General features: G+C 35.7%; 2 protein-coding genes across 2 annotated transcripts; both read left to right on the forward strand.

Annotated features, from left to right (window-relative positions):
- The first annotated feature begins 1,509 nt into the window (after positions 1-1,509).
- On the forward strand, positions 1,510-9,908 carry LOC130748741 (cellulose synthase A catalytic subunit 3 [UDP-forming]-like). Its single transcript, XM_057601986.1, has 15 exons — positions 1,510-1,824; positions 2,021-2,232; positions 2,354-2,549; positions 3,221-3,438; positions 3,578-3,692; positions 3,803-3,980; positions 5,023-5,289; positions 5,399-5,744; positions 5,853-5,990; positions 6,317-6,442; positions 6,525-6,737; positions 6,905-7,169; positions 7,518-7,720; positions 8,222-8,572; positions 8,922-9,908. The coding sequence occupies exons 2-15, from the start codon at positions 2,206-2,208 to the stop codon at positions 9,504-9,506; spliced, it is 3,228 nt and encodes a 1,075-aa protein (XP_057457969.1). The 5' UTR covers positions 1,510-1,824; positions 2,021-2,205; the 3' UTR covers positions 9,507-9,908.
- A 4,919-nt stretch (positions 9,909-14,827) lies between these two features.
- LOC130745236 (zinc finger CCCH domain-containing protein 30-like) lies at positions 14,828-19,067 on the forward strand. Its single transcript, XM_057597406.1, has 2 exons — positions 14,828-15,097; positions 16,457-19,067. Exon 2 carries the CDS (start codon positions 16,468-16,470, stop codon positions 18,640-18,642), a length of 2,175 nt encoding a protein of 724 aa, XP_057453389.1. The 5' UTR covers positions 14,828-15,097; positions 16,457-16,467; the 3' UTR covers positions 18,643-19,067.
- Positions 19,068-20,235: the final 1,168 nt, after the last annotated feature.

The following is a 20,235-nucleotide window of genomic DNA, read 5'->3' on the forward strand; positions in this document are numbered from 1 at the left end:
TACCATGTCCAATTTTAAATATATTTATATTGTTATAAATATTAATTAATATTTAAATTTAAGTCATGCTTAGTTGGAAATAAAAAATATAAACATATGAGGTACAGTGGGGTCCAACTAAAAGTAAAATAAGCAGCCATGCACTGGAGTGAATTATGCATGGGTTGCTTATGAGTTGCTTAAATCCCATGTGGCAGTCTGAGCCCACCAGAATAGCATTTAAGCAACCCAATAAGCAACCATACATTGGAGATGCTCTTAAGTCTGATGTGGCAGACAGGGCCCACAGGAATAGTGCTGAATAGTGCGTTAAGAAACAAGATAAGAAATTGTGGGTTGGAGTTGCTCTTACTTGTATTTGTTGTATTTCTTCATCTCTCTACTGTGGGACTGAAAAGTTAGTTTACACTTTACACACAACCTTATATCGAGTTAATGACCTGGCACAATTCTATTTGGCAGTCAAAACTCAAAATCTATGATCTATCCGAGAGAAGTAACAACTTACCGTTACTGAGTTCAGAGTTCCCGTGTGGCCGTGTCAGTTCCAAGTTTCAACTCCAGCTGTTGTCTACTTGTAAGTCCATCCTTCTGAACAAACGCACACTGCCTCCTCTCTTTTTTTTCTCCATCCCCACTCCCCTTTCTCTCTCTCTTCAATATGATAATCATTATTTGGATCATTGAATTATTATATATTATTTTTGTCATGTTCATCATAATCTTTATTAATTAATAATGTTTAGATGATTTGAGAAGTAAAATACTCCACCGTAAGGAAAAAGTTAATTTCTATTTATATGTTCTTTTAGAATTTAAATATAGTATTAATCAATTAATGTTTTTCTAAAGAACAACCTTTTGAGAAAAATAAATGTGGTGAGATAAATATAATTTAAATGGTAAAATGAAAAAATAAATAACATTTTTTAAAAAATTAACAAGATTAATTGTATTTTTTAATATGCTTGTATTTTCTCTCTCTGAATAATTAATAAGGAACATATGAAGTACTCTAACATTTACGAGTCTACAAATTCAAATTTCATGAAAGTCATATAAGGAATATGTGAAGTAACATTTATAAGGTCACAAATTCAAATTCCAATAAAGACATTTATTAGGAGAAACATGTAACTATCGAACAATAAAAACACTTACTCAAACACCACATTTTTTTATCTCTCATAATTCCTATCAAATTACATCATATAACATTTTCATTACATCTAGATTGCCACTTCCTTGTAAGTGTCTAAACTCTAAACACCTTCCTGTTCAACTAAACATTAACCTAAAAATCAAAATAATATAGGGTTGGTGAAGTAAATGATTGAGGGCATGATGGTATGATGCAGAATCGTTTGTCTTTTCATCTCTCTCCCACACACACACACACACACACACACACACACACACACTTGTTTCTGTGTCGGTGGCAGCATTTTGGTCAAGTTCTTTGTTACATTGTCACTTTCGTCATGCCAAAGCCATATATGCATTTTCCATCCATTTACAGCTATACACTTGCACATTGAAAAAGAAAGCTAAAGCTTCCAATCTCTAGAGAGAGAGAATAAAAAAACCATTTTTTTTCTACTGTTACACTCTCTTTCTGTCGGTCAATTCGATCCAAATCTCTTTTATTTAGTTCTGAATCTTGTTTCATTGTCTCATTACTTCACTTGGGATTCATTGCTCAATTGGGTTCTGTCTCTTTCCTTCACTTTCCCTTGTTGGGGTGTTTTGATCCAGCTCCTGGCTTCATTGCCCACAGAATTTCATTGATGAATCTCATTTGGTGACAAAGCAAGGATTTTTGAGGTCAGTTATGCAATGTGCAAAATTTTGGTGAAAATTGTGTCTTTTTTTGAAGTAGATTTCATTTCAGTCCATTGTTATTGATCTTGCTAGAGGAAAGAACACTTTTTTACTCTGCAACCAATCAGAATTGAAGAGATCTAAACTTTTTTTAATGCTTGTTGGAACCTGGTGATCTGATTTACAGTTTTGTCCTCAGCTCTTATGCAGATCCAGATTTCAATTGTAGTATAAAGGAGCTGGTTCTGGAGTGGGACTAGGAGTGGATAAGAAGAAAGGAATAAGAAAGTGCATGAGGGTTTAAATTAATGTGTGGATCTTGTTGAGCTTGAAGTACCACTTGTTCCATTTTATTGGAATCTGGACAGAGCTAAGTTGGAGCTTATGATGGAGTCAGATGGGGAAGCTGGGGTGAGTTATTTGAATTTTCCATGTGATCTCTCTCAGATTGTATAAGAATTTGTTGTTTGGGATATGCAATTATTATTCATTGATGCTGAATTACAATTTTTGCGGCCATTTCCAATTGTAGGAAAAGTCAATGAAGGCATTGGGTGGCAAAGTCTGCCAGATATGCGGCGATAACGTCGGGAACACTGTGAGTGGTGAACCATTCATTGCTTGCGATGTCTGCGCTTTCCCTGTCTGCAGGGCGTGCTATGAGTATGAAAGGAAGGATGGGAACCAGTCTTGCCCCCAGTGCAAAACTCGGTACAAGAAGCACAAAGGTAAATGAGGATAAAATCCGTTGTCTATGATAACATAATTTTCAATATTATTTATGTAGTGCAAGCATCTTAAGACGGGCAAAGCAAGATTTTACTAACAGTTGAAAATATCAAGTTTGCTTGGTAGCAGATTGACCTCTTTTATGAACTGAGTGAGACAGATGCTAGGTTCTTGTTTTAGAGAAAATATATCCTTTAGCTTGGAGAACATTTTTTGACGGAACTACTGTGAAGTGTATAGATAGTTTATAAAAGAATTTATTTGTACTTGATAACCTATTCCTATTGCTTGATCTATAATTGGGAGAATTCCTCAGTTACTTAAGTAATTGGTTTGGATCATAGATGTACCTCGTTCCTTAACTTAGGAGACTGGGTTGTTAGTGATTAACTTATTCTAGGCTTGTTGATCTACATATTGAAAACTGAAATAGCAAATCATAAAATAATTAGATTAATGTAAGCTTAAGAATTTTGTTTTCTCATACCAGTGCCCCCCAGTTCAATATCCTTTTGTTTTCATCACCAAGATTATATACCTGCAAGAGGAATGTTATTCATGCACATGATGTATTTTTCATGATATCATGTCTGCTGTTTTGATCTGCTATGAAGAACTCTACCATATTTCATCTAATTAGTAACTACCCTGCTTATTTAATTGATTCCAGGTAGTCCTGCTATTCTTGGAGACCAGGAGGATGTTGGCACTGATGATGGTGCCAGTGACTTCAATTACAATTTAGAAAATCAGAGCCAAAAGCAAAAGATTGCAGAGCGTATGTTGAGCTGGCAAATGGCATATGGTCGAGCTGAGGAGGTTGGTGCTCCAAATTATGATAAGGAAGTTTCTCACAATGACATCCCTATGCTGACCAGTGGAACACAGGTTGGTCAACTAGGTTCCTCTGATATTTTTCTCCACCCCCACACCTGACCCTTAAGAATGTCCCCTTTACTCTTCTCCCACTTTTAGAAAATATCTCCCAATGGAATTTCAATTTTCTTTACCATACCTTCAATTTCAGGTATCTGGAGAATTATCTGCGGCCTCACCTGAGAGGATGTCTATGGCATCTCCTGGAGTTGCACGTGGGAAGCGTGTCCACAATCTTCAATATTCATCTGAACTTAGTCAATCATGTAAGTCCTCTCCCTCTCGAGCTATGCACTCCTTCATATAGAGTCATTTGTATTTTTCTTTACCTAGCTATCTGATAATGATATTAGGTGTTTGGTTATTCCTTGTGCAGCTAATATTAGGTCTGTGGAACCAGGATTTGGCAATGTTGCATGGAGAGAGAGAGTTGATGGCTGGAAACTGAAGCAAGATAAAAATGCTGTTCCAATGAGCACAGGCCAAGCCACTTCTGAACGAGGAACTGCAGATATTGATGCTAGTACCGATGTGCTTGTGGATGATTCTTTGCTGTGAGTATTTCTATATTTTATCACAAGAATTTGCACTGCTTCATTTCTATTGCAAGCCTCTTACTCAAAATTCTGCTGGTATCTATGAGCTATTTTGAATGTCAATGTGTGATGTATAGCAATATACAGTGGCTATACCTGGAGAGTTTGTAATCCAACTCTGCTGTGTGTTTTTTAATTATTTTATTCTTGTGTATTGAATACGCAAATTCATTCAATCAAGTCTCTTCTGTATGAGTCCAATGCATATTCATTGTTTTCATGTTTCAGTGTTAAGCATAGTTATTAGAGTTGCATGATTCACAGAATCACTCTATTTGATATCAGTCTGCACTCTGCAACCAAGCTTTTTGTATCTTGTGATAAATCACATATGACTTGGAATCATGTGATGCATGCATGAATTACCGGGATTATTCATATCACCAATAAGAATCACACAAATTTACAAAAAAATTCCCTTCTTTCTTTCTTTTCTTTTACCAATTCTCATAAAAGAAATTGAAAGTCAACGGCAACAGCCAATACCACCAATTCCTTTTCCCACCAGATAAACTCGCCTACATAGATCTAAAAATAGATTTAAATTATTAAATGAAAAGAAACTAAAGCAGTGTTATTTGAATCCCTCTTGTTTAATTATTTTACTGTCCTAAATTCATTCTTATGAAATAGGGACTTCACACAGCCACTTAGTCACTTGCTCAATTAGGGGCCTCATATTATTTCTTTCTCGCTCAACGTACAACTCATTTGGCTGTACCTTTGCACTACATTCAGTTTGACTTGTGATATATAACTTCAGATTTTGTTTCCTGAGGCTTGTGGTTAAGTTGTTTTATCAATTCCGAATATTTTAATTACGATATCAACCACTACACATCAACATCATCTATATGATATATTTCAACTATTTGTTTCATAGTGTCTGCTTCTGAATCTGACAATTCAATACAAGTCTGCAATTTAAATTTAGGTTGGTGGTAATTCTCAGTTTGAATCGCAATTCGATACCAGTATATAAGTCGTTTTTATTATACAGGAATGATGAAGCTCGGCAACCTCTCTCCAGGAAGGTTTCCCTCCCATCATCTAGGATAAATCCATACCGTATGGTCATTGTTCTGCGGCTTATTATCCTCTGCATTTTTTTGCATTATCGAATCACAAATCCTGTGGAGAATGCATATGCATTGTGGTTGATATCTGTTATCTGTGAGATTTGGTTTGCCATATCATGGATATTTGATCAATTCCCCAAGTGGCTTCCTGTGAACCGTGAAACATATCTTGACAGGCTTGCTCTAAGGTAGGGCCTTTCTAGACGGTTACAATTTTCCCTTTCTGAACAATCATCATTTGCTATGTTTCATAGGTTTCGTCTTCATTGTTTAATACAAAATCCATGTGAATTGTAGATATGACCGGGAAGGGGAACCATCACAGCTTGCAGCTCTTGACATTTTTGTCAGTACTGTTGATCCATTAAAGGAGCCGCCACTCGTGACTGCCAATACTGTGCTATCTATTCTTGCTGTTGACTACCCAGTAGATAAGGTCTCCTGTTATGTCTCTGATGATGGTGCTGCTATGTTGACATTTGAAGCTCTGGCTGAGACATCAGAATTTTCAAGGAAATGGGTTCCTTTCTGCAAGAAATATTCAATTGAACCCCGAGCACCTGAGTTCTATTTTTCAAAGAAGATTGACTACTTGAAAGATAAGGTTCAACCATCATTTGTCAAAGATCGTAGAGCAATGAAGGTAAGAGATTGACTTACGAACGGGTTATTCTTCTTTCTTGCTTGTAGGTGCCCGCTAGTCATTTTTATTAGTGTCTTCTTTTAATGTTAATTCCTTTTCGTTTTACAGAGAGAATATGAAGAATTTAAAATCCGTGTCAATGGACTTGTTTCAAAGGCACAGAAAATTCCTGACGAAGGATGGGTGATGCAAGATGGTACACCTTGGCCTGGAAACAATACCAGAGACCATCCAGGAATGATCCAGGTAGTTTACGTGTTTAATTTATTTTTGGGTTGGATGAATTCTCATGATGATGTATTCTTACAATGGCCATCTGTCCTTCATTCAATATATTCTATTATTTTTCAAAAGTTTCATCTACCTATATGTGTATATGTTAGGGATGAACTTTAACATACTGTTTCTAATGCTTACCCTTGTGAATTTCTGTTCAAAAGCAATTTACTGAGATATTTATTTATATTTCTGACTTGTGAAAAGTCTTATGCCGTGCCTTGGTTAGATTTTGGTTGGGAATAAGGGGAAGTTTTAAGCATGTCATTTGCTAAGTTTCCATTCTCTATCTGTAGGTTTTCTTGGGCCAAAGTGGAGGACTTGATACTGAGGGCAATGAACTTCCACGTTTAGTCTATGTTTCTCGTGAAAAGCGTCCAGGGTTTCAACATCACAAGAAGGCTGGTGCCATGAATTCACTTGTAAGTACTATAAACAAGTGTAAATTACTTATCTGCACCCATGTACCTATCTCACCACTGGTGATGAATGTGACTTTTTCAGGTTCGAGTATCAGCTGTCCTTACTAATGGACCTTTCTTATTGAATCTTGATTGTGATCATTATATAAACAACAGCAAAGCCTTGAGAGAAGCTATGTGCTTTATGATGGATCCCAACCTTGGGAAAAATGTTTGCTATGTCCAGTTTCCACAGAGGTTTGACGGTATTGATAAGAATGATCGATATGCCAACCGTAATACTGTTTTCTTTGATGTAAGTATCTTACACCATATACATCTAATTTCTTTTTATGTAAAAGATTTATCTTAATGATATTCAACTTCTTGTGAGTTGTGACATGAATCATCCCTTGTACGTTACTTATATTTGACTTAACTTCTCTGTGATACTTATATTCCTCATCTTTTCTTTCTGAACAGATAAACTTGAGAGGTTTGGATGGAATTCAAGGCCCTGTTTATGTGGGCACTGGATGTGTCTTTAATAGAACAGCTTTATATGGTTATGACCCTCCTGTTAAACCCAAGCATAAAAAGAATGGGTTGCTTTCTTCACTTTGCGGTGGAGATCGAAAGAAGAGCTCAAAATCTCAAAAGAAAGGCTCAAAAAATAAAAAATCCAGCAAACATGCTGACCCAACTGTGCCCGTTTTCAGTCTAGACGATATAGAAGAAGGGGTGGAAGGTATGCCTGTTGATTTATTTTTTCTTGCCATTAGTGTGCATTTCATTCATAGGTCAACCATTTATGATATTTTTGCTACATGTAGTTTATATGAAGATTTTTATGTCTTCTGTTATTCAATTGTTAAAAAGAAGAGTGCAGTACATTTGTTTCCAGATTCTGTGGGAACTTCAATACCACTTCGCATAATATCTTAGATTGTCTGGACCATCTGTGAAATTGCACACACCTAATAACCTTGCTCGTTTTTTCCTAATTATTTTAGGAAGTTTGGTTGTACTTTGCACACCAATTTACTTCGAGTTGTTTTCAATTTATTTACCTTTCTAATGCATCCTTTTGATTTAGGTGCTGAATTTGATGATGAGAAATCACTATTGATGTCACAAATGAGCCTCGAGAAACGATTTGGTCAGTCTGCTGTTTTTGTTGCCTCTACACTAATGGAAAATGGTGGTGTTCCCCAGTCCGCGACTCCAGAAACACTTCTTAAGGAAGCTATTCATGTTATAAGTTGTGGTTATGAGGATAAAACAGATTGGGGAAATGAGGTATAAATAGAATGGCACTAATCTTTATACCTTATGTTCAATTTCACTGCTCTTTTATTAATCCTGTTCCCTTTCTCATCCTATTTTCAGATCATTGCCAATAAATTTGTGCATCAGAAACCAAAGATCTAATAAATTAAGCTCAAATATCAAAATGTGCAAGATTGCCCTTAAGGATAGTGATATTTTACATGAACACATTCAGATTATTACCAATTCTTTTTGTTGAACTTTCCTTCATGGCAATTATGCATAGATGTCAAGTTTTCAGTTTGTGGTTTCTTCTCTCCAGATAAAAAACTAAAGATCTGATTTGAAATTAATATTGCAGATTGATTTTTCTGTGTGTCAAGCATTCTATAGTTACTACTTACTAGCATTTCTGTATTGAATATGGCGTGCCTGTAATCTAATTGATATGTCTTATTACAAAAAACAAGATGCATTAAGTTAATTGTGTCTGATGATAATCACTATTTCTATTTGTTTTCTGCTCCACAGATAGGATGGATCTATGGCTCTGTCACAGAAGATATTCTTACTGGGTTCAAGATGCACGCCCGTGGTTGGAGGTCTATATACTGCATGCCCAAGCTTGCAGCATTCAAAGGTTCTGCTCCTATCAATCTTTCAGATCGTTTGAACCAAGTGCTACGTTGGGCTTTAGGATCAGTGGAAATTCTTCTAAGTCGACATTGTCCTATCTGGTATGGCTATAGTGGAAGGCTAAAGTGGCTCGAACGGTTCGCCTATGTGAACACCACCATCTATCCAATCACTTCCATTCCCCTTCTCATGTATTGTACCTTACCTGCTATCTGTCTCCTGACCAACAAGTTCATTATTCCACAGGTTGGTGCTTTCTCCATAAACATAATCCAGTAAATAGCTTGTTCCTTGTAGTCTTAATTTGGATACTGTCTTCAATGGTCATTCTTCTAAATTTCATGTATTACCTGAGGCTGTGTCGAAAGTCCACTAGAGATTTTGCCAAATAAGTGTTTATAAAGGGCAGAACAACCGTCACCCCTAAGCTAGTTTTTGGGGTAGAGTTGGGCCTAATCCAAAATCTAAGATTTATGAGTGGGATATATAACAGTAAACAAATCATTTAACTTATCAAAATATGATCATGTGTGACACAATGCTTCACCCTTGTGTTTTAGGGTACATATTGTAACTTATTTCATTTTGCTTGCAGATTAGTAACCTTGCAAGTATATGGTTTATCTCTCTCTTTCTTTCCATCTTTGCAACCGGTATCCTTGAGATGAGGTGGAGTGGTGTTGGAATTGACGAGTGGTGGAGAAATGAACAATTTTGGGTTATTGGTGGTGTTTCAGCCCATCTCTTTGCCGTGTTCCAAGGTTTACTCAAAGTGCTGGCCGGAATTGACACTAACTTCACTGTTACCTCAAAGTCATCAGATGAAGATGGAGACTTCGAAGAACTCTACATGTTTAAATGGACAACACTTCTCATTCCACCCACAACACTTCTCATCATTAACATGGTGGGGGTTGTTGCAGGAATCTCCTATGCCGTTAACAGCGGGTACCAATCATGGGGTCCCCTCTTTGGTAAGCTTTTCTTTGCATTTTGGGTGATTGTCCATCTCTACCCCTTCCTCAGAGGTCTCATGGGACGCCAGAACAGAACACCAACCATTGTGGTGGTCTGGTCCATTCTGCTTGCATCCATCTTTTCACTTTTGTGGGTCCGAATCGACCCGTTTACAACCAAAGTCACTGGCCCTAAGGTTGAGGAGTGTGGAATCAACTGCTAGAAAAAGAAAAGGCTGGCAGATTGAATAACCTTTCAAGTTTCAACACACCTAGCTCAACCAACAACAAAAAATGTTGTAATTGTCTTGCAATTCTTTCGGTCACAGGTTACAGCTTTTGCTATTTGTTCATGCATTTTTGAATTATGATGTGCAATTGATGGTCTATACAGAAGAAAATCATAGAATCGAATAAGTTAATGTTATTTATTTATTTTTTTGAATACTTTGGAACATACCTTCAATTTTTTTTGGAGAAGTTGTAAACTTGTAACAGTTCTTAAACCATTCATTAGAAGACCACATTCTTGTAAACATCTCTGCAATCTTGCTGAGTTTTCTTTTTGATTTCACGGCAATACAACATAAGTAACCTCTGCATGTGCAGACACACACTTTCTCATACGTTTGATGTGATTCTTATCATTTTATTATTGAGCTTAACTTGCATCGAAAAAATAGTGAAATAATTGATCTATTGTTCGTTTTCCCCACTACTTCCTTTCATTTCTCAAAAATCATTGATGAAGTATATATTTATCCTTTGAGAAGACAACACATAAATTAAAACACAAAAAAAAAAAACATACACAAAAACAAAATAAAATCTCAAATATTAAGACATTAATGATTTTGAGGAAGATATATTTGACATAATTAATTATTTCAACATTTCAACCTCTTATTACAACATTTAATTTAAGAGGCGCTGAACTATTTTTTGAATCATAAAACTAGCTTTGTCACAACTTTTATTTTATTGAACATGTTTTTCATCAATGTGTTCTTTGTGTGGAGGACAAGGGCAAGCGCATGCTCCTTGAATGCAACTCGCAGGACAACGACCGCATTGTAATGAAACACAATCTTTATCAATTGTGCACTTGGTGTATGCACTCACTTGGACCTTAAAACCTGCAAAATTCATTAACCTCGTCAAAACCTTAATATTCATTGCACACGACTTTACATAGCATGTCATCAAACTAGTTAATGTACATATACTACTTAATTTTGTAACTTAGATAATTGTACAAGAAACATCAAACGAAGAGAAATACCAGGCTCAGTTGCTATGAGAAATAAAACAGTGAAGCAAAGAAACAAAAATGAAGCTTTAATTGCCATCCTGCACTTGAGAATAAAATAATTTTGAGAATATATGTTTTTTTTTACAGGAATGCTAGCTAAGTTCAACAAGGCTATATTTATAATGAAAACCTGTTTGGTGGTCAAAATATGATAAGAGTAAGATATGATAGAGAGTTGGATAAGAATAGTATATGATAAGAAGAGGATACACTCTTATCCTACTTTGTGTTTGAGGTGGATAGAGTAATGATATAATATGATGTAAAAAATGAAAGTACATGGGTTTTATTCTAAATAACGACATAATTTTATTAGTAAGAAAAAACTTGAGTTGATTACTTACATAGTATTTTTTCAAATTTAATTCTCTAGATTAATAATTTTAAAATTAATTAGTATATTATTTTTATTTTTATAAATGAGTCTATATATGTTTTGTAATTAACTAAAATTAAATTATTTTTAATTAATTAGTATATTTAAATTTAAATTATAAAAATAACCAATTAATTATAATTTAATAGTATAAAGTAATAAATAATTAAATTATTTCATTTTTAAAAATATTATTTATATTATGTATTTTAAAAATTTAAATTATACATAATTATACAAGTAAATTTGTTTCAATTAATTAATAGCAAATGATAAGAGAAAACTAATCTATATTTACTTTTAAAATATTGACTTATGATATCACCAATGCGGTTGTTGTACATAACAATAAACACAAGATGAGAGGTTAAATTGTATCTTTGAAAACTTTTTGCAAAACATATATCACTTCTTAAAATTCCTTTCACAAGTTCTACTTTGTCACTAATAGCGGAGTTAAAGATCTAAAGTAAGTAACAGAGAGGATGTTAAATAGAAAGAACACAACGATATATATATCCTAATTCGCCTAATATTGGCTACATCCGGTCCTTGCTCATCAAGATTTACACTAACCAAGTATCAAAAGACTTGTCTTCACTAAGGATTATAGAAGACTTCTCATCAGCTAGTATTATACATGACTTCTCCTTACAAGTATTCTCAAGGACTTCTCCTTACCACAACCTCCTCCTCCACAACTCCTTACAAGTAGTTTATGTTCTCTTCATTTGATACTTTGTAATTTTGTATGATGTTGGATAGACGTTATGACTTTGTATATTTTTCGGCTTGTATTGTCTTCAAGACTTTGTATGTTCTTTGAGCTTTCTTTCTTTTTCTTGGTCTTGTAGACATTTCTAAACATGATATGACTATGTAGATCTTGCATCTTTAACGGAGCTTTTCATGCTTGTATGATAGATGTTTAAAGCTTGAACATAGCTTGATAATTAACTTTTCTTTCTTTCTTGACGTATGATCTTTTGTACCTGTATCTAATTAAGACTTTGAATGTCATAAGAATATTAGCTTTTATAACACCTCATCTCATCATTATCAAAACTAAGACCAGGGAATAAGAATGAGACTTAATTAACATAAGTACAATAGTAGTCAGGATTTAAATTTTAAGCATGTGTTAATAAGGTAGTTAGTTGTTATTCGCCCTACGCTTAAGCGTTTTTAATTTAAGGGTTAGTGCCTGTAGTGCTTAAGTAGGCCATGAAGGATTATATATTAGAAGCATTAAAGTGGTAAGAACCCCACATTAGAAGGGAACCCCTTGTAGGGAGCTAAATCGAAACAGTCCAAAAATTGGAGATTATTTTCCATGACATTGAGATTCTTGTTTGTTCTTTCTGCCACGAGCCACAAACCTAACCCAGATGAAGTCACATAAAGTGGGTAACATATGTTCTAAAGTACCAATAAATATAACAAGTAGCATTGATTTATTATATTCAAGATGGTGACACAATTAGGTTTTGTCCATTTCTTATTATTATTTTATTGTATTATTAAACATGATTCAACAACCAAACCTCTCAATGCGTTCTCGTTTTCCCGCCTGCAGATGCTGAAAAATGTCTATTTTAGCATATTATATATGTATATATTTAACCAAGAATCATCACCGCTAATAGCATCAACATCAACCGTTGTAATTAATCTTTCGTCTACCGGTCAGCATTAAGTGGCGGAAGACCACCTAAAGAGATTTTTTCTTTCACAAAATTTTAAACTCAAACTCTTCAATCACCTAATCAAAGAATGAAGTGCTGAACCACTACCTATTATGTATATGCAATGCTATCTTGATGCGTCTATTTCACTCAGTTCGATTATTTCTAAGCATTTGAGTGAGACTTCGTTTGTAATCATGTTATGTATATACTTAACAATCAATTGCAGGTTGATTGTGACTTATTCTAAACGACATTTCCATCATTTCAAATGAATTTAAGGAAGTCATCTAAAATTTAATGAAGATTTGCTACACGCAACACTTGATGAGTGTGAATTATTTATTTATTTTTTTAAGAGAAAAGGACATTAGTATTTTAAATTAAAAAAATATTAAAAGTTTTTATTCACCTACTTTGATATGAATTTGTATTAAGGGTGTGTTTGGTAAAGAAGTTGATTAAGCAAATATCTCTTCATTTTTATTTCATTTTTAAATCAATTCCAGTAACTATTTATTCATAAGTTAATTTGAGTAATGTATGAAAATAACTCAAGATAACTTATAGTTAACTTAGAATCAGGACTGCTGCTTTCTTGGTGCTCGGCGGTGGTGCTCTGTCGTGGCTGGCCTGAGAGTGTGGTGGTGGTGACTTTAAGTCAGTGAATGAGTAACGAGAGAATTTACGAGTCTTAAAAGAATTCAGAAAATGCTAAGAATGATTAACATGTTATATAAATAAACGCTAGAACATGTATTTATAGGTTCGGTGTCCGTGTTTAGAGTCTCTCCAAGCGTGAGGGAAGTCCTTAAGTGGAGCTTCCGTGCGCATGATTGGCTTAGTGTCGTCATACTTTAAGTGTTTCATCTCGACCTTTTGTTGGGCCAGTAAGACACTTTACCAGTTAGACCGGGACGACCGATTCCTGAACCGGGTTTTGCAGGCCGCCTTTATGGTATCTACTTAAAAGCAAATCATTGTGGGTCAGCTGGAATGCTGTCATGCCCTAATTTTAAATCTAGCTAGCTTCGAATAGCTATTCCACACACCCAACTACTTTTATGATTAGGCTTTAAATTTTAAATGATTGAATCGTCCCTAATTATTTTTGAGATAGCAAGTGCACCCAATCTATTTTCCTATGTAACAAAAAAAAAAGTATATTATGAACAAGCTTCCAAGGCAAAACCTCATTATTTACACGAGCACGCCTAAGCCTCGACCCTCCCCTGACTTTGAAAAGAACATAATAATGTCCTTCCAAGCCACCTGCGATTTTGCCCTCTCTTGGCCCAAAATGCAAATGGGATCATTTCATCAACATGGTGACAAATAGACTCAGACAACCAAAGAGCTTGCATCGCATAAATTGGAAGAGAAGCCAAAACTTATTTAACAAGACATATCCCTCATGCCATATCTAAATGTGTGTTACTTTTATCAATAATGGTAGCTAAATTTTCCTGGATCACTCTACTCTTACCCAAAGGTAGACAAAGATATATTCTAAGATTGTTTGCTCTATAGATACTAGAGATGACATAAATCTCCTATAAATATTTCTTTCTCGAAGACTCTGCAATGAACTAGATGTTTAACCGTTTAAGAAACTCAGCTATCTACCAGCTATGCTAGACCAAGTTAATATATAGTCTAGTAAGTATTCAAACATATTACATATTATTAGGTAATAATAATATTATTATCATTTTTATATTCAATAATCATACTTTGAAACCAATGCAGCCACAATTTTTCCCATTCATAAAAAACTAGTGGGATTATCATTATCATCATCAATATATACCAAAAAGAAAGAAACAAAAAACTCCGATGCAAAAAATGGTTTGGATGTTGCCAATTTTTTTGTCCTAGTGCACAAGGACTTGATTTGACCCATAAATTGACCACTGCTTTTTTAACCTTAACCCCCATATCTTCTTCCAAATGACACTCTCTAATTGGCGGAATCCAAATCAAAGTTATTCATTCCACTTTAATATCCAAAATTCTTAAAAAATCCCCTACAGTCAACCGGTTCAACCCACCCTCCTCCTTCTTCAAACCCTTTCAACCTCACTTTCCCTCCCACCGACCCTCCCGGTTCCCCGCGTAACTTCATTTGGCGTGCATTTCAGTAGCATTTCACTGTCACTCTAAATTTGTGCCCTTAATTTCAATTTCATTTCAAAAGCGTTACTCTCTCTTTCTCTCTCACAGTTCCCTCTCTGTGAATGTGATGCTTCCTCCATGAACTCTCTCCCCTTGTTCCCTCGGTTCTATCGATAGATGCAAATGGAAGCTCTCATCTTCTTCACCTGATCTCGTTTCCTGCTTCAGATTCTCGCCATTGATGAGGAATTTTTCATCTTCTTCCCGTTAATTTTTTCATCGGGTTTGGTTCGGAACTCGATCTTCACCGCATCCACCTCGTAATCGGTGAGTCTCCACTCTGCAATTCAGTTTCTTACACGATCTGTAACATTTTCAGCTCATAGCTTGATTCCTGATAATTTTTCGCTTTATCAGTGTTTTCTCAACTTCAAATTCATGAAACTTTTTAGTAGCATTCGTAATTAAAATGCAAACCTAACGATTTTTTTAATTACTGGATTTTACTTTGAATTTTTTGTTGTAGATTGTTGATATTTACAAGAGTTGTTGTTTTTTTTGTTTTTCTTAGCTTCGTTGGGAATAAGAATCATTCGAAATTTTTGTCTTTTTTCATTTTTTAATATTTTGATTGACAAGGTTCTTATCTTTAATTATTCTATTTGATATGATTCTGGATTTAATTCTGTGTTTTTTCGTTGCGTAAGGGAACATGTTCTCGTGCCTGTGATTTTACTGGAATATTTGGTCGGGTTTTTTTTACATGGTTTAGTATTCTGCTATCCTAGGCAACTACATAGTGTGTGCTTGGCTTTCAGTTCACATGTGTTCCAAGACAGTTTCAACTTAAAAGCACGAATTTCAATGTGCGAAAGTGAAAGTAATTCCTAGGTTCCGTTGGGTTCAAAGTTCTTTCGAGTTGATCTCAACTGAAATCCAAACACACCCATAGTTATTTTTTTTTTCAAAGTTCACCTTTTCTTGGGGTATGTGATTGTTATTGTTATCTTAATTTTGATTGTCATGTGATTATTGTTGTTAAGGTTACTGCTTCTTTTCGGTTGTCTGTTGAAGCAATGTTTTTTTTTTTGCGCCTCTGGTGGTATGCTTGTCTTGTTATTTTATTTTATGAATCAACTCCCTTTTGCATGATTCTAGCTTAGTTGTAATCCCAATTGCACTTGATTGTCTGTGAATGCTGTACGATGTTGTTTATGTTTTTTTATTTTTGAGTTCTCAGGCTTATCTATTCATTTTTGATTTCATGGTCTCATGGGGCAATTGATATCCTTGTTGGCCCTGTTATTTTGTTGAAGCCTAAATAATTTTTTACTTGTGGCACTTATTAGAAAAATTCTACAGGTACTTATAGAGTGTAAAGATCTTCACGGAACCAATTGATTTTATATGCTGCAAGGACCTAATTATAAAAAAAATTAAATGATAGTAATCTATTTGAATATTTTTAGAAGGTGTAGGTAGAACTAGTTACTTATTTAGCCTTTGTTAATCTATTGGAAAATTCCACGGCTAGTTGTATGTGGTTAATTTGCAACTGTGTTTCATCAATCTTCAATTTTTCTTAATAGTTCCCCCTTTGCTTTCTCCTTCTCGGGTTAATTTGACTTTTTTTTTTGTCGATTTCATTTTGATCACTTATAAACTTATATGATTATTATTGTTCAGTTAATTGAAGCATGTACGGTGATTCAGAGATTTCAAAATCTGCTTCAACTTCATCTGCGGTAGAAGGTTCAACTTACGTCAAAGACATGAAAAATCTAACTGTTCATACTGAAGATTCTTTTTCCACCTTACATGAACTTGCTTCTAACAATGATTTTGAAAGTTTCAAGCTAGCTTTAGACAGGGATGCTTCTCTAATAAATGAAGTTGGCCCCTGGTATGTCCGTCAAAGTGGATCCAAACAAATTGTTCTTGAGCATAGAACTCCTTTAATGGTTGCTTCTTGCTATGGGAGTATTGATGTTTTAAAGCTTATACTCACATGTTCAGAGGCTGATGTAAATTTCTCCTGTGGGAATGATAAAAGCACTGCCCTTCACTGTGCCGCTTCAGGCGGTTCTGTTAATGCAGTTGATGTTATGAAGCTGCTTTTATCTGCTGGTGCTGATATCAATTGTGTGGATGCTAATGGAAACCGTCCTGTTGATGTTATTGTTGTTCCTCCTAAGTTCCAAGGTATGAAAACAATTATTGAAGAACTTCTCTCAGATAGTGCTTCTGATGGGTCTGTTGATACCTGCTTTCTTCCAGTATATGTTAATTCATCAAGTCCTAGTTTAGCTGCCCATTTATCATCCCTTGAAAATGGGTTGCCATCCTCTCCTGTAGCTTTGAAGTTCAATGATGCAACTATCAATTCTACATCTGAGAAAAAAGAATATCCAATTGATCCATCACTTCCTGATATAAAAAACAGCATATATGCCACAGACGAGTTTCGCATGTTTTCATTCAAGGTTCGCCCTTGCTCCCGTGCATACTCTCATGATTGGACTGAGTGTCCTTTTGTTCATCCTGGAGAGAATGCCCGTAGGAGAGACCCCAGAAAGTTCCATTACAGCTGTGTGCCATGTCCTGAATTTAGAAAAGGGGCTTGTAGACGTGGGGATATGTGTGAATATGCCCATGGAGTATTTGAGTGCTGGCTACACCCTGCTCAGTATCGGACAAGACTCTGCAAAGATGGCACTGATTGCAACAGAAGGGTATGTTTTTTTGCTCACACTACTGAAGAGCTGCGTCCATTGTATGTGTCCACTGGGTCTGCTGTACCTTCACCCCGATCTTCTGCCTCTGCTCCTAATGTCATGGACATGGCTGCTGCAATGAGCCTTCTTCCATGTTCACCGTCAGCGATTTCTTATGTGGCTCCATCCCCCTTTGCACAGCCAATATCTCCATCTGCCAATGGCATGTCTCACTCATCTACTGCTTGGCCGCAGCCAAATGTGCCTGCGCTTCATTTACCAGGAAGCAATATTCAAACTAGCCGTTTGAGATCTTCTCTTAGTGCTCGCGACATGCCACCTGAAGACTTGAATTCGGTACCAGACTTCGATGGCCAGCGTCACCTGTTGAATGACTTGGGCTGTTTCTCCCAACCGTGTACTGGTTCCATTTCAATGAGCCGATCTGGTTGGTCTAAGACACTAACTCCATCAAATCTTGATGATCTATTTTCAGCTGAAATTTCTTCGTCTCCTCGGTATTCTGACCCAGCAGCAGCTTCTGTATTTTCCCCAACACATAGATCAGCAGTTCTCAATCAGTTTCAACAGCTTCAAAGTTCGTTATCACCCATAAATACAAATGTCTTATCTCCTAATAACGGTGAGCATCCTCTAAGAGATTCTTCATTTGGTGTCTCTTCGCCTGGAAGGATGTCACCAAGAAGTGTGGAACCCCTCTCTCCAGGGAGCTCTCGATTATCAGCATTTGCTCAGCGTGAGAAACAACAGCAACAGCTGCGGAGCCTTAGTTCAAGGGATCTGGGCGCCAACAATCCTGCCTCAATTGTTGGGTCCCCTATTAACTCCTGGTCTAAGTGGGGATCTCCTACTGGAAAAGTAGATTGGTCTGTAAATGGAAATGAGCTAGGTCGATTACAAAGATCATCCTCATTTGAGCTTGGAAACAATGGAGAAGAGCCTGATCTATCATGGGTCCAATCCCTTGTCAAGGACACCCCACCTGAAATAAAAGAGAAGTTGGCAGTGTCTGGCCCTATTGCATCTGCTGATGGACTGAATTCCAATTTTCAAATGGAGACTGTTGATAATTCTGTTTTAGAAGCCTGGCTCGAGCAAATGCACCTGGATCAGCATGTAGTTTATAGTCAAAATTGACCCTTATACATTTTGTTGTGGTAACTAGTTAATTCCATAAGGTACATTTTCCTTTGGTTTAATGGGTCCAACAAGGAGGAAATGTAATGATACTATAGATGGACGGTAGATGGCTGCAATGTTCCCCAAGGATAATTGATTCTTTTTACTCATAATTTTGTCATTCATTGTTTTACTAAAGAGCTTCAGCAAGAGAAGAAAGCTTCTCTCTTGGCTGATATCTTGTAGAGAAGAAAAATCCTGTAAAGGTTAGGTGTTCTTAAAATACTGTTGCAGGTCACTTTCCCCTCATTTTATTCTGATCCTGCCCTCAAAGACTGCTGATGGTTTTTGTATAGCAACAAAACCAGTAGCTTCATTTGTTTGTAAGTTCCTTTTTGTGCACTATTACCTGTTAAGAATCTTTCAGTAATTTTCTATGGCTATCTTATCGTCTATATTTTTTGAAGTTTAAGGTGTACCCTCCGGTTTACTGTTTCTTTACAAATTCAATGCAATGTTTGTTTCTTGGAGAGAAGTTTTAGGCCTTGTTTTGAGTGCTTATCCCAAGTGTTTGAAAGAGAGTTTGTGTAAATAGTTTATGGTCTACCTAGAAATTATTGAAGCGTATTTTCATGAGCTGAAGAGCTTATGCTTACCATAACATTTTCAGCTCAATTCAATATATTTTTCAAATTAACTTATGAATAAACTGAATAGGTGATTATGTGATAAGCACTTATTGTCATAGGCGGCTATGTGATAAGCACAAATTGTCATAAGTATTTAATTAAGCTTTACATGAACGCACTTATTCTAGAACGTCAAATAGGTATTAATTATATTGTTATAGACAACTCTGGAGGACATTTTATTGAGTGTTTTACTATGGGGCAGGCAGGATTGTGGTTGGAATGGTACGAAGACAATGTTTTCCAAGTTTTGTAATCTTGGAACTGCCTAACTCTGAAGTAAAATGGAGGGGTGTGAATGTGATGCTTTTTTATTTGGATCGTGAAATTGAAGATCTTAGCTTTGGTCCGCTGCTTGGTTGGAAAGTGAGGATTGAATATTGTCTAAAATGAATTGCAGGGTACTACTGAACTCTCATTCTTAGAGGATACCGGAGCAATATATTTTGAAAAAACTCTTGTGGAGAGAAGCATAGATCAATGTGAAAACAAATCATAATATGATAGTGACTTCATTTATGCGGAGTACGATTATAAATTTTTACCATATGCAGCTTTATTGGGGTCCCCAACTCCCAATCCCGTGGAAATAATTAATGGGATCTTCTATCTTTTTCAAACTTAAAAAATCCCTGAGTATGACTTTAATACTGGACAAAAATCTAAAACAATGCACTGCAAATTGATGAATTTCTCTGGGTTGATTGCCAGGACGTGGAAGGTGGAGTAGCCGAATATAGTATTGGGGCACCTGTTGCAGCATGTGCATGATTTATTTTCTTTCCATGTTGGTAGAGTGTATTGAAGTTTGAATTATACTTGTATTTCATAAGTTAAGAATAAGTGATGTGTAGGTTCTTATATACAAAAAATCAGAATTTAAATAACAAACTACATATATACTCCCTCCGTTCCTAATTAA

The sequence above is a fragment of the Lotus japonicus genome, chromosome 3, assembly GCF_012489685.1.
Source record: "Lotus japonicus ecotype B-129 chromosome 3, LjGifu_v1.2".
NCBI lineage: Eukaryota > Viridiplantae > Streptophyta > Magnoliopsida > Fabales > Fabaceae > Lotus > Lotus japonicus.